Source organism: Mesoplodon bidens (assembly GCF_964165515.1).
Source record: "Mesoplodon bidens genome assembly, chromosome: 7".
NCBI lineage: Eukaryota > Metazoa > Chordata > Mammalia > Artiodactyla > Ziphiidae > Mesoplodon > Mesoplodon bidens.
Window position 1 is genome coordinate 31,588,254 of NC_138164.1, and position 15,476 is coordinate 31,603,729.

The 15,476-nt window shown below is 38.9% G+C and overlaps 1 protein-coding gene across 2 annotated transcripts in view; it reads right to left on the minus strand.

Moving 5' to 3' along the window:
* Positions 1-2,078: 2,078 nt before the first annotated feature.
* Positions 2,079-15,476, minus strand: part of ARHGAP42 (Rho GTPase activating protein 42) — a gene marked incomplete at its 3' end in the record, with an annotated part of 300,025 nt that continues 286,627 nt past the window's right edge. For both annotated transcript variants that reach the window (XM_081238752.1, XM_081238751.1), the window contains 3 exons: positions 14,077-14,139; positions 3,989-4,068; positions 2,079-3,623 (listed from right to left, as the gene is read on the minus strand). In XM_081238752.1, coding sequence (XP_081094878.1) covers positions 3,535-3,623; positions 3,989-4,068; positions 14,077-14,139 — 232 coding nt within the window. The remainder of the gene's footprint in view (positions 3,624-3,988; positions 4,069-14,076; positions 14,140-15,476) is intronic.

Below are 15,476 nucleotides of genomic sequence, written 5' to 3' on the forward strand. Positions count from 1 at the left end.
TCCACAGGACTGCAGGGCCAGATTTAGTTTCCTTACATCATGGTGGAGTTTTAGGAGGCATGCCACAATATGTAAAGTCAATCATCACAGAATAGGAATAAACTCCAAATCATTATGTCTCTTTTCCTACTTTTGCTATTTGAGAACCTGGATAGTTTGGGATTGTAAGGTGCATTTAAACAAAAATCTCTACCCTTCCTGAAAGAGCCATCAAATGAGCCACTGTTGGGAAGCCTGATTATGGCCATTCACAGTGCAAGGCACAGAGACCCAACACAACTGGTAAAACCACTCTCGTCTAACAAGGATAAACGGCACTTTCTCATACTTCACAGATTTAGAGGAATACAAAGGTTATTTCACTGATCAGACATTTACACACAACAGAAAAAGCCTTCAGTTAACTGACTAGTTCCTGTAAGTTGGAGGCATTACAGCACAACAAAAGTCACCTGTAATATACATAAAAGTTTTGTACTCGAGGATTTTTTCACATAACAGATGAGATGATTGACTTGGACTCATCAGTCTCACTCTCATACTGATTATACTGTCAGCAGTGATTAGGACACCCACGTTGTGTGTTTCAAAGGTGTGCATGTGGCAGTTCTAACATATCTTTACTATGTCTCTGAAAAGCTAAGGTTTCATTATTGAAACACTGTTATCATTTCAAATGTGATCCTCTTTTAGTGACTGGCGTTACCTTCTTGTGTAATTAATATTCCATGTGATTTAGAGTATATATCCTGATTTTCTCAATGCTCATAAATACTTTTTCTGTTGGAAACATTTCTAGGGAAAAGCGGCTTCAGTCTTTCCCTAGCATATGGCCATGACTTGCTTCCACACACAATCAATATGAAGAAAAAAGACTATCCTCACAAATCTGTAAGATTAAAACTTCAAACAAAAGCACAATTTGAACAAGCATTTTTGTATCTTGTTTCAAAAAAGGGACCGTATCAGGTCCCTTTATTATTACTGCCATAATATATGCCTCACGATGAGAAAGGAGAGGGGCCTCACACCCATGTCTTTAAGAGCAAATGCTTTCATTCCCCACTGAGCATCTGTGGAATTAGCTCACAGACAACTCAGAGGCAGGAACACTCTGGCCTGTGTTAATATAAAATGAAGGCTGAGATTTCTCTATGCAGCAGCAAGTGAAGTAGGACTCTGAATCACTTTTTGGAGTCAAGTTGGTCTTTGAAAGAAAATCAATTTGTCTTAAGAGGCTCTAATTTAGTAGGATGCCAGATGCTTGCAAGGGTGCTTGAACTGAGGGTGTTGTAGACTAAGGGACTGGTCCACTAGAGAGATTACCTCTGTTCCAGCAGAGGGTAGTCAGGGTGTCAGCAATGCAATTACTATTACTAAGGGCCACCAAGGATCCAGAGACCAAGAAGCTCTAGCAACACAAAATTATAGTGTAAAAAATCAACACTAGCAGGTAAAAAAAAAAAAGGAGACAAATGTATCAGATTATTTCATTATATTGCTAATTTTTACAACATTAAATATTTTTTATTCCTTTATTTCAATGCACTGATATTTTTTTCTGGTTGTGATTCTGCCTACTTTATTCTCTTTACCTTTAAATCCTAACCCATTATTCCATTTTTAATTTTAAAAGCATAAATGCTCCAAGGCATAGTTGTATACTTGTGTGTGTATAATTTAACCTATTGACTCTAGAAACGTTAATTTAAAGTAGAAGAGATTGAGATTACAGATCATAATATCACGTAAAAAGAACTGTCTACAGTCAATACCTGAGTGTCTGTACAGTGAAGAACTCTGAAGTAAGAAGTAAAATACTGTGGCCAAGGGCGCCAGTGCTGTGGCAGTTGATGGCAGGGAACCAGCTTTTTGGAATCTTGAGAAGAAAGGCTCTTTGCCATATGCAGATACGTATAGAAATAATATGAGGATTATTAAAATAGAAATAATAGAAATAATGATTGATGAATGATCAGATGTTGATGGTAAATATAAATCGATAGTAAACACCTATTTCTATGCCCTATAAATTCAGTGAAATTCCTAATAAAGGCTGTAAATTGAAAGGCATAACAGAAAATTATGTATGACTTTATTCCTGCTAAAGATGATGAAACAATTTCAATCTCTGGTTCAAAATAATTTAAGAATCTTGTACCTTTATGTTTAGATTATGTTTCAACTAAGCATAGACTTTAGAAGGCATAGTGTCCCTACCACTGTCTTAAAACAGCATCTGCATCATTTGTAGGACAATTTCTCAAAAGCCAAAATTAGATGTCAATAAAATACTTCGACACTTTACAGAGTTACAAGTAGAATTTAAGTTGTATGCCTGTGTACTGCACTTTTACATTGTTTTCCTATTACTGTAATTATACATTTGTGATACCCCTATAATGCTACTAGCAGAGGGTATGTACATATGATTTATCAGTATTTATATGTTAATGGAATAAAATTTCATAAAATCTCAAAGTTATAAAGATAGTTTTACACATCCTCTAAACCAGGGGTCAGCAAACCATGACCCATGAGTCAAATCTGGCCTGTCACCTGTTTGTGTATGGCCCATCAGCTAAAAACATTTCTATTTTTAAATGGAATTTTAAAAGTCAAAGAAGCTTAATACTTCATGACACGTGATACTCATGATTTTCAGTGTCCTGAAAGAAAGCGGTATTGGTACACAGCCACAGCCGTTTACATGTTGTCTATGGCTGCTTTTTGCTGCAATGGCACAGTGGAGTAGTGTGATGGAGACCACATGACCTGTTAAGCCCAAAATATTTATTATCAGGCCCTTACAGAAATAGTTTGCTGAATCCTGCTCTAAGCCCAGAGAAGGCATTTGGAATGCTGGATAGAATGTTTACAGTGGAATCAGTGTATGGCCTAATTTGGTTTCATTTACAGACATCATATACATTACTCATTACTGCTTTTGAATATTATCATCTACTTGGTAAACAAATAAAAATAAACCTATGTTAAAAAAACTCCTTATTTCCTTGAAATGTTTAGGACCAGCAAAACAATCATATATAAAAGCAGTATATTTTTAAGAAAAATAATAAATGAACGATTTAAATTACATTTTTTAGTAATGATTTCAAGGTTTCTTAGAGAACACCAGACAGTAAAGGGTAGATTTCAAAAGTCTTATAGCAGATTTCTGGTTTCCAAATTTCTGGGATATAGTACTTAACACAGTATTTGAGATTCTATAATTATTATGAAAGAGACATTGTGGAGAGTTACTTTTCCAAAAAAAAAAGCGGGGGTGGGGAGGGGAGGATAAGCTATTTTAACATATGAAACTAGCCAAAATTAAAAAGAATGGCAAACAATTTAAACATTTTTTCCCTTTCCATTAATAGGGAGCTACATAGTCTGCTGGTGTAAAACTTGGTAGAAATTGACTGTTTTCATTTTAACAGGCTGATACCCATATCTGTGTCAGATAAAATCATAGCACTTATTATTTGTTACCATGGATACCATGAAGATACTGCCATCCACTAAAAAGTATTAGAGGAAGACAACATAATTTTCTGGGACGAGTCCTGTTTTGCCTTCATAAGTTGCCTTCAACCATCCTGGTTCCACTGATGGGTACACTGGCAAAAATTAAAATACATAAAGAAATATCACTCAGTCAACATTAGCTTCAAAAAATTCTAAACACAAATGGGTAAAAATCCACATCAGATTGTATGCATATATACTCAAGCTGTCAAAACAGTGTCACAGCACCTGTAAAGCTGGAAATGCCTGTTGCATTTATGTAATCAATCACTCTCTCTCTGACACAGGGGAGGAAACTGGGGTCTAGAGGGATTTGATGTGTTCACTTGTACAGGTATGAGAGGCTGGACTTGATTCTGAGTTTCCTGGCTTCTACTTTATACTCTTTTCGCTACACCACTCCTTCCTCCTCCTCCCCATGATGATAAACTTAAGCAAAGGGAATGGGTGTACTTACCATTAGAAAATATCGCTCCCTGTGGGAAGGAAAGCTCATGGCTGTGCTCTGCTTTACAGGAGTACATGGCTTTGGCTTGGCTGAAAGAGCAAAAGACAATTTGTGAAAACCACAACGCTCAAGTATATTTATACTTAAAACTATTCTTAAAAAAAGATACTGGTTTTAGTTATAAGTGAAGCATGATGTACATAATGTGCACATGTAAGTGTGCATAAGTGCATTTCACAAAGTGAACACATTTGTGCAACCAGAGAACACTGACAGCACAACCCGAAGCCTTTCTTGTGCTTCCAGGCAATGCCCCCAAGGGTAATCACCTGACTTACAACAAACAAAATAAGCTGGTTTTAAAGAACGCTATTATTTGTTAGTATTCCACTAAATAGGCTATTTTTCAGCCCTACAGAGGTTCTTAGGTACCTTAAAGCCCTATTTGTTTATTTGCTACTTTAATTTCAGACTATCAAAGGTGAGATCCACAAATTAAAAGGTCTATAGGGTATGGTAAATAAACTAAGTGGGCATGAAATAAGAAAAACAATAGGATAAGTTGATGATAAATGGCAACCAACATCAGCCTCACTGTCAGGGAGACATGGGGACATGTCTTTGTAAATCAGAGTATATCCATCTCTTAAAAAGGGAAGCCAGCACTCAGCTCTGACATCTGTTCTCATATGGGAGTTCAGGCTCCAAGTAGCCAGATACTCTGTATTTTTAAGGGAAGCCAGAATTTCAGAGTTTTATATGAGAGTTGTTTCAAACCATCTGAGCCAACACTAAAAATGCCATCATCTGAGGAGGCTAATCAAGTCACCAATGAAGTCGCCTTTACTCTGCAACATCCAATGACCTGACTCCACCTACTTCTCACCATCTCTACCACAACCAGAGTCCGAGCTAAGATCGTTTCTGGCATAGCTCACTGAACGGCTTCCTAACTTCCTAAATCCTCTGGGCTTCCTTTTCTCTCCCCTTGCAATCCATTCTATACAGAGCAGCCAGAGGGTAGTTTGAAAGGTTTTGATGATCACATGATGATCACATGATTTCCCTGAAAACAACCCTGAACTGGTTCCCAAATCTGGCCTCCATACCATATACAATCTGGCACCTGCCAGAATTTCCTACATCTTTTGTACCTGCCTCTACTCACCTACTATACGTCAGTCACACCGGCCCTCTTTCTCCTCCCAAAACATGCCAAACCCATCCCCACCTCAGGGCTGGTTGGGCCTCGCTCTGAGATATTTTCTTGATCTTCACTCGGCTATGGCCTTCTAGTTTATCTTAAATTTCTTGAGTTTCACTGATGGCCAGGTCTTCCCTGATCACACACTGTAAAACAGCTGCTCAGGAAAGTCTCATATTCTCCAGTTTAAAGTCTGCATGGTATTCTGGTGCCATTGTTGATATTTGTTGTCTTCTCCCCCAGTTAGAATGTAACCTCTGTGAGCAATGCCTGATGCTTAATAGTAACTCAGTAAATATTTGCTGAATTAATGAGTTAAAAAAAAGGGAAGATGCTCTGGACTCTTTTTCTACAGGATAAGTCCTCTTAAAGATTCAAGGCATCTTGTCTTTCCTCCCTGAGGTCCCAATCAATACTTCATCTGCAAAGAAGCATCAGCAGTATTTGCCATCTGAGGCCCTCAAAGTAACAGTGTTACATTATGATTACATTTCTCTATTGGAGCTAGACCCTAGGTCTTATCTCTAAACTTCCAGAATGAGGCTAGGTCACTTAAACTAGGGTTCCCAAGTGGCTACCTGAAGATGGGAAAGCTTACAGAGGAAAACTATGGCCCTGCCCCCAGAGTCTATTTCATATGAGGTGAGTCTCAGGCTGTACTTTCAGAAACTTTGCTAGGAGAGTCTGCGGTAGGCACACAACACCACTTCCCAATGAAACATGGTCTAAGGAAAAATTGATGAAGTGGAGGCACCCAGAGAAGGACAAGATATTACACTAAAGAACAGCCATGTGCTCACATGTGCATGTGAACGTGTACACATGGGTGTGTTGGTTGACATGGGTTGGGGGTGCGGGGAGAGGATGCTACCAAGTTATGAAGACTTCTGAGAATCAGACTATGGTGATCTTATATAGAAATGATACTAGTTTTTCCTATAAATCTTCTAGTCAAGTATAGACATTTGATCTGATATAATTTGGTGTAACTTGATCTAATTTGATATGATATAATGTGATCTGATATCTGATATAATTGAGGGTTGCAGAGCCTCTTCTCTAAAAATATGTAAAGATTTTTTAAAAAGTCAAATTTTCTAGCAGCAGTGATTTCCACCAATAATTACTGTCTTATTACTTTGAATCATTAAGATAAATTAAGGCATGCATAAGGAAACAAATTCCAGAGTTATAGAAATGATTAAGATATAATAATCCTTGCAATGACATAATTTTTCATATACTTTAAAATGCAACCAAATTATTTATATTAATATTTCAGACATGAGTGTTCTCCTTATAGTTTTTTATGGGATTGGATGGTGAGGGAACGCAGGCAGAATAATTACATCGCTAAATAAATGGATACTGTTAAATGTGTCAAAATATACAGCACAAAATAATATCTGTCATGACTTTTCAATTACCTGTTCATGTGACTAGACAGGTATAATTTTCTTCTGCTGAGCTCTGTAACTACAGGTGTTAACTCAGCAGAGAGCTTTGATGATTTAATGTAGAATTCTGTGTCAGTGAAGTTTTCTTTCCAGGTGCTAATGCTTCTTCTTTTACTGCCTTGGTGTATTGAAGAAGATGTGAAAATAACACTGTCACCTATTGAGTCTCTGTTCACAAGATTCTAATATCCTTTGAAAAGGATTTTGAGAATCCTGCTTCCTATCGCATTGGAAAGTAAGGTAATGATGCTCGCTGTCCTGAAAGCCATTTCTTCTCTTATCATTTGGAAGATGATCTGTTCACAAGCCCTATTCCTAATTCTAAACACTGCCTAATGCTGATGAGTAGACTTAAAGGTTTGACAAGGTCAGTGTGCAAAATTCTCAATACTCATCTTAATGATAAGCAAAATAAAAAATTCGCCAAATCAAAATTGATGTAATGTTTTCTGAAGGGCCACTTAACAATGTTAAACACACATACACACTCACTCTCTCTCACACACATTTTTTGTATGCTGAGAATTTCACTTCTGAAGGGGGTAGGAATGCCCTTCTGAGGGGAGTAGGAAGATATAGTCTAAAAGGTGCCAAAGCAGTAACATACAGAAAAACTAAAAACAAACAAATCACCACAATCTAATTACTCATCAGTAGAGGATTTAATAAACAAAATACACCAAATCCAATGAATTATTAGGTAGCTACTATGAATAATGCTATAGAAGAAAACATGACATGAAAAAGTGTCAGCATGCAAGGCAAAAATTTTACAGAAAAATTAGTCATTGGCAAGACCTCCAACTGCCTATGACAATTCGCAATAAGCGCTTATAAGTAATGCAATAAATGCACATTTGCGTCTTAGTCACTGATTGGAGATTTCTTAAAATTAGTTATATTACTCTTTTCTTAAGTTTTTGCCAACAAATATGGGCTGTTTCCGGCTTGGATGTCTGAGTATTGGATTTCTCAATGCTAAAAATCTCTTACACGAGCTTGTAGAGTCAAAGTTGCTTGTGTCAAAAACAAGAATATTGCAACTCCATTAAAAATGGAGTGAAAAACTGAATAAAAAAGTCTTTTTAGGTTAAAATGTGTATTTTATCTATTTGCCCAACAATTCTGTTGAGCATGTACTTTCTTGGGCACCATGGTGGGAACAATACCATGAACACCACTTTCATGGGTCCTTTTCTGTGTTTATCACAGAGGAGCGGTTCTCAAAGTGCAGTCAAGGTAAATCTGGAAGGAGGGGTAGGTGGGACCCTGAGAGGCACTACTCTGACAGCTAATGGAATGTGTATGAGAATCCATTTATTTCCTATTATGCCAGATATTAAGGAGATCTTCAGAAATGTAAAATCATGCCAGTTCCTGAGGTCCTGGCAGTGACCATCATTAAGGGGTAGAAGCTGACTGCAGCATGGCAGGTGTACGGCAACAGCAGAGGAGGGGGCTTCTGTGTGGCCAAGCTTAGGGGAAGATAAGAAACAACTCCTGTTGTCTTAAACACATTAGAAATGTGGTCTTTGGAAGAGGGAAGAGATGGGAAGGCAAGAACCTGTTATGACTTGGGGGTAGGCACATAAACTGTCTGACTTGGTTTTACAGAAAAGGGTGACCCCCGCCTATGCTGGGGGACTTGTGATCATCCAGGGGACTTGAGTCATATAATGAGTTTGGATTTTGAAAGGAAACCTGCATATTTCCTTGGTCCATCTTCTTTATGTTGAAATGAAGGCCAAGAGAAATGAATATTATGGCAGAGTCAGGCTAAGATCTACATCTCCTGATTGATAATCTAGTGCATATCTGGTGAATCCACTTAAATATCATTTGTAAAGTCTCAAGATAATGTCACTGAAAAATCACTTCTACTATTAATAATTGTTGACTGTTAATAAGAGTGAATAATCACACCTGCTTCTTGCTATTGTCACCCATTAGTTATGAGCTTATTTTTGTTAAATAAATTCATAAACATTTAAAAATTTTCTGTTTAAATTTCTAACACAAAAAATATTAATAGATATAACCCACATAAACAAAAGCTCTTTGGAGGTCCTCAAAAATGTTTTTAGTTGTATAAGTTGTTTGAGAACCACTGTCAACAGGTAAGATTAGATGGCTGTGCAACAAAATGTGGTTATCTTAAGGTGGCAAAATGAGAGGTGGCTTTAATTCACTTTTTTAGTTTATCAGTATTCTTTATATTCCCTAAAAAAAGAAAAAATGTTATTTTTAATAACCATGGCTTCCTTTGTCTTTCTTATGTGTGTCACAGTGCTTTATCTTATGTATGTCTTACATGTGTCAGTGTGCTCTGAACCAATGACTTACAGCCTTTTAAAAACTCAAATTTGGGCTTCCCTGGTGGCGCAGTGGTTGGGAGTCCGCCTGCTGATACAGGGGACACGGGTTCATGCCACGGTCTGGGAGGATCCCACATGCCACGGAGTGGCTGGGCCCGTGAGCCGTGGCCGCTGAGCCTGCGCGTCCGGAGCCTGTGCTCCGCAACGGGAGAGGCCACAGTGGTGAGAGGCCCACGTACCGCAAAAAAATAAATAAATAAAATAAAATAAGATCAAAACTCAAATTCACTAAACGAGAAGACTTTGCTGAGCTTTGTTTTGGTGTTTTGTAATTATAAACAAAATATTGGTTTTAAATTATAATAATAGAAAATGTGATTGTTTGTAATGGGCCAGGTACTCAATTATTAATTAATTCTAATTCTCAATTCAACCTTCAGAAAATATTGGTACAGCTTGCCTAAATTATATTACTTGAAAGTGGATTTCCCCACTGCCCAAGTATAACTCACTGAGACAGAGCTGAAAGCTTTAAAGGTACTGTTTTCCACAGGCCTTTGGAATCGTGAGACAGAGCCTAGTGACATTTGGCTCTTGAGAGCAAGTTACAAGTTAAGAGAAACAAGTATAAAATAACTAATATCTGCTTAGGGTCACGCTAAGTACCATGACATTCTTCTCTATTCCAGTGGTTCTCAAACTTTTTTTTGTACCTAAGAATCACTTGGGGAAGTTGTCAAAAATACATATTCTCTGGCCCTCAGTCTCAGATACTATGGTTTACCAAGTCTGTGGCAAATTCAGGAATATTCATTTTAACAAGTCTGGCAGGTTAAGTTCCCTTGCAGAGGGGCCCTTCCCACTCCACTGAACCTGATTTCTTAAAGATTTCCCGTGACGTCTTAGAGGTTAAAACCAGTGCCCTCCTCTCATGAGCTCCTTGACTTTTTGGTAGCTTCTACCACACTGACCTTGCTTCCTCCTTGTGATGATTCCTCCACCTTCTTATTTGCCTGACCCTTAAATGAAACCATTCCTCAAAGACCAATGCCCAGCCACTTTACCTTTTGCCTCAGTAAGCCCCATCGCTGGGTAAGTGCGCCTTCATCTATACAGTATAACTGCTGTGCAGAAGTTTCTGGCATCAAACTTCATGCTCTCTCCTGGTTCCAGCTGCAGGTTTCTAACTGCCTCTCAATGGTACTCAGGCTCCTCAAACACTGGGGCCAAAATGTTCCTTGCTCCTCTACATACCCTCATAAACTAAGCTCAGGAGCTAAATTAGCAATCACTCTTTCTGACAGTCAGTCTCGAAGACTTGGAATCTTCTTTACCTGTCTCTCATTCCCAGTATCAAAGCAGTTGCTCAATCCTAGTTCTAGCCATAAAATTCTCCTTACAGTTTTTCATGCTTTTGTTAATGCCCTAATTAAGGTCTTTAAAATATCACCAGTTCCACCTTAAATGGTTCTCTTCCCTTCAACAACCTCCTTGAAAAGCCACTTGAATGATCTGATCAAGTGCATCACTGATTAGATCACCTCTTTGCTCAATGACTCTCAGAGGCTGCAGTGAATCCAGAGGTGTTATTTTTCTGTTGCTCAAGACTATCCGCTAAAATCTCCCAACTGGTCTCTTTCCCAAATGTGGCTAGTCTCTCTACCACCCACTAACAGTTCTATCATTCTTCAAGGTCCAATTCAAGAGTATCCTAAGTTCCCTAGAAGGAAAGCAAAATATGCATTGTAGGAGGTTAGTAAGGGAAATACCCTCAACTTCTGTTGTTTAGTTGTATTTAATGGTACAAAAGGATTTCAAATGACTGTTAAGAGTTAATGTTCAAGTACCAAACACATATTAATTAGAGGCTTGACGATCTTAAGCAAGCAGTTTCAATAATAATAATTTTAACAATATTAGTTATTATTGTAGAGACAGTCTATGGAGAATTTACCATGTACTTCAAATACATCACTTTGTACACTGACAACAATTTGTCAGAAACAGAATTGTGACCTTCATTTTATAGATAAAGAAAATGGATTTCCCAGAATTCTGACCAAGATGGCAGAGTAAGAGAACATGGACCTCACCTCCACCCACGAACGCATCCAAAATACATCTACATGTGGAACAATTCTCACTGAAAATGAATTGGAAACTGGCAGGAGGACTCCTGTACAACCAAGAAAGATACACATGGAATTGAGTAGGAAGGGAAGAGAAGCATTTGGGTCAGGATCTGTACCCCTGGGAGGGAACTCAGAGGAAAAGAGAGATTAGACAGGCAGAGACCTATCCTGGGAAGTGAGCGATACAAGCCCCAGGTTGGGTGCCCCAGTCCTGAGGGCCTATGTGGGGGAGAAAAGTGCCCTTGGCTGGTTGGAGGACCAGTGGTACCAACAGGAGGGCTGTGGGAAGCGTGGATTCCTCTTGGGAAGAGCACATGCACACTGGCTTTTCCCCTGGCAGGGCGGAGAGAGGTCGATCCTAGCGGCTGCTGGGTTTCTGGCAGCTGCCTCACCACATGCACCCCAGCTCAATCCCAGCCAATGCTCCAGCCCCACAGACTCCACATCACAGTGCAGCACTGGACCTGGGACAACAAGGACTAGGGAGAAGACTTGACTGTGGGATGCAGAGGTGACCCGGTGCCAGGGCAGAGCCTGGGTGGGGCAGTGGCAGCCATTGGTGGCATTTACTCAAGGAGTGCATCAGAAGCGACCCAGATCTCTGACGGTGGCTACTCCACACTCTGTGTGTGTGTGGTGGCCCCCCATACACACAGAGAGTCCGTGTGCATCCTGCCTGCCTTGCGGAACAGTTCTATGACATGGTAGGGGCAGCAGAGGTCGGGACAGTGATTGGCTGTGAGGCATGAAGGTGACTTGCACCGGAGGCTGTGTCTGAGCAGAGCCATGGGCACCTGCACAGGCAGTGCATCGGACCTCTGTCTGCAGCTGACATGAGCTGAGAGCCTGCATGGGCCCCACCTGCTTTAGCACTTCCCCCTCTGGGGCAAGGGTCCTGGTGCAGGGAGAGGGAAAAACACACACTTAAAGGGAACAGAGCCAGTTCAGGCCATACCTTCAGGGCTTCTGCTCCAGCAACGTGGAATCAGACCCTGTCCCTGGTAGGACAGTGACAGTCGCTAAGCAGAGGCAAAGCCATGCCTCACGTCCTGTGGAGGCTCTAGTCCCTCCAGCACCAGCCACACCCCCTACCAAGGTGACAGCTGTCTGCACACCCTGAGAAAAGATGTGACTTGCATCTATATCAAATCCAGCTCTTTCACCAAAGTCATTGGGCAAACACAGTCTGTATGGGGACATTCCCACATAAGATCACCCCTTGAAGACCGCAACAGGTAACTGTTTTACCTAAACTGATAAAGGCAGACAAAGTTAAGCAAAATAAAAGGGGAGGTGAAAAGTTATGACACTGTCCACAAGTGCTGCGCACTGACTGACAGAGAAGACTTAACCTTCAATGTATCATTGAGTGAGCTCTAAGTTTATGCTGACAACTATTAGAAGTGGATTTAGAGTATTTGGAATGTAAAAGCATATTGCAAATGCACAGGTTGATTGTTGAACATCTGAGTAAGCTTACTGTATAACAGAGTAATTAATTTACTGTCATATTCTGATTTACTTCATTAATATCTTGCTGTCTTAAAGGTCTTAAAAGATTATCTCTGATTCCAGTACTTGAGTTCTTAAGATTGTTTAGAGCTTCCTAATAAAAGGGCTCCATCTAGTGGATCAATTCAATCATTTAGCAAGACAGACAGAAGTAGCAAGGTTAAATCCCTTACACTAAGGCCTAACAGTAGTGACAGTCTCAGAGAGATCATGTTTGCTTTGACATGCACAGTGCTTAGTTTTCACCATGCCTTGATAAAAAGGAAGAAGGTGAAGATGCTACAGACAGAGGTAAGGTACATGCAAGTACACTGGGATTTGCTGTATAAATGCAAGGCATTGACCATCATCCTAGTAAGATACCAAAGCGGCTCTACTCTGTGGAGTTAAAAACACTAACATAGGAGCACCCTTGCTAAGCTTTGGAAAAAAACAGAGTTTGAAGGTTACTGTTATCGCTAGTAACTAGGACAAAGCCCAATATTGTGTAGGTGCTTACAAAATGTTTGCTGAGAAAGTTCACATACTTTTTTTTACATGGTCAATAAAAGTTCTATGGTTGAATAACTTCTAAAAGAACTACACGGTAATACTTCAATTATATGTGATTCCTTTCTTTCACAGCCTCAATTAGCTGGATATGGGAAGCTCAAAATTTCCTCAGTACATCCAAAAAAAAAAAATCAATGTTTGTCCTTCAAGTGTTCTCACTTATATTCTCTTTCAACAAGCATTCACTGAATACTTCCAACCTGTACTAGTTGCTGATCGTAAAAAAAGAAAAAGAAAAAGAAAAAAATGACAAATAGCAAAATACTAAGAAATTCCATTAGTTTAGACATATTCAAAATTAAAACCCAAAGTCCACTGCAGATGAGAAGAATCAATTTGGACTGAGAGAAGAGGAAGCAGGTACCTTAGAAGCAAGCACATGAAGAGCAGCAAGATATAACAATTCTTGTCCTTTTAACAATGGAGCAGAAGGTAAAATCTGGAAACCTTGAATGAAGTACTGCACTCAAACACCAGAGCCGCCTGGGGCAATCAGCTCTACAGCACCGTAGTGGCCATTAAGAATAAGCACAGTCTTTAATGCATGTTCATGAAGCTTCTTCCAGAAAAAAAGTTCTATCAACTTTTACAAGTCAAAAATACACATTTGAAAAATTTCCACAAACTGTTATCAAAGAAGTCTTTGGTATGCAAAGGGTTACGGCAACTTGTGTCTTTCAGAAAACCTCTTTGTTTAAAACCCTTCCTTTGTGAAGGTTTTAGGAACAAGGCACCGCTGTAACATTTTGACATGCTAAATGCTGTATATGGTCATGATTCCCCGTGAAGACAAGACGGCGGAGGTAGATTTGACCATCTGCAGACCTGAGGGGCAGAGCTGTCAAAGATGACCCGCCATGTCAACATAAGGCAACAATGTCACCACTATTTTATGTTTTTTACTTGAAGAGTTTTGAGAACTTACCGCCCAGAAGAAACTGACTTAAGTGAACCAACGTTTTCAAACAGTTGGGCCTTTGCTGCCACACTGAAAAATAATTTTAAAATACAGGTTTCATTAAAATCCATTAGAAAATCATGCAGCTCAAAGCGAAATTCAGGGTTATCAGTTAACCCAAACAGAAAAATTAGCTAACATTTGTCCCCAAAATTTGACTTGAATTTTAATTGTTTTAAGCTTTAATGTAGAAGAAATTTTTAGATCTAGTCTCTAGCTCACCGAGTACCAGACAGTAATAAACCTATAGCTACTTCCTCTGGGGATCTTAGTGCCTGCATTTTTTGTACCTGAGAAAACCCTGGGAGCAGAAAAAAAGGAACACTTTTTTATTGACTCCCATGGAGCCACAAGGGAAGAGTCACATGAACAAGACAAAAGAAGAACTGTTTTGTGTTCTGATAGCTAAGACAAAACTAATTCTAAAATTGTTTCATGTATTTTTAAAATATTTGAACACAGTTCCTATAAAGTGAAAAGAGAGAACTCTGAAAATATGACCAATAAATAAATTTGTTTCAAATCATGATGAGGAAAAGGCATCTATTTGAAAAGTGAGACTATTGGGTAGAGAGTGAAAAGAACTAAAACTAAGGTAACCTAGATAATTAGAAAAATTCCTATATTTACTAGAAGAGAATATAAAATTCTTTGAATGATTTTTTAAACTAGGTATTTAAAAACTGTCTTATTTCTTTAAATGACAAACTTTTTTCCCAGAGCTGAGCCATTTGATAATCTGAAGGATCATTTTACGCCTAATACAGAACATACAGTCTCTACATTTTAATTTCTACTTTATGAGTAAAAATCACAAAACAGAAGCTCTTCTCTTTCCCCCAAAAAGGATAGAGTTTATATTCTCCCATTTTCCTTGACATATTTGGCTTAAAATTTAATTTCCCTTAAGGGCTAGAACTATACACACCAGAACTAGAGCAGACAGAGTTACAAATATACCTGCCTATATTGTGGTAGCTGGATTTCTGAACATGAGAGATAACATATGTGAAACGCACTCTGAAACCAAAGGTTCTTGTCAAAGAAAGGGATGGGCATGGCATAAGAGAAATAGCACAGACTCAAGTTGGAGAACCCTGGGTTACAATCCCAGCTCTGCCACTTACTAGCTGAGTGTGTGTGGACCTTAACTTTCCAATATTAGTTCTAATTATCTCTAAAACAAGATTTATACTACCTACTGCAGAAGGACACTGTGGACCTTAAAAGAAATAACAATATGCAAGGATGCTCAGTAATAGCTCATACAGCATTTGGAAAAGCTCAGCAAAAGTCAGCAAAATAAAATGAAAGGGAGAAAAACTTTCCTCTTTGGATTCTCTTACTTGCTTTTCCAGTTTCTCATT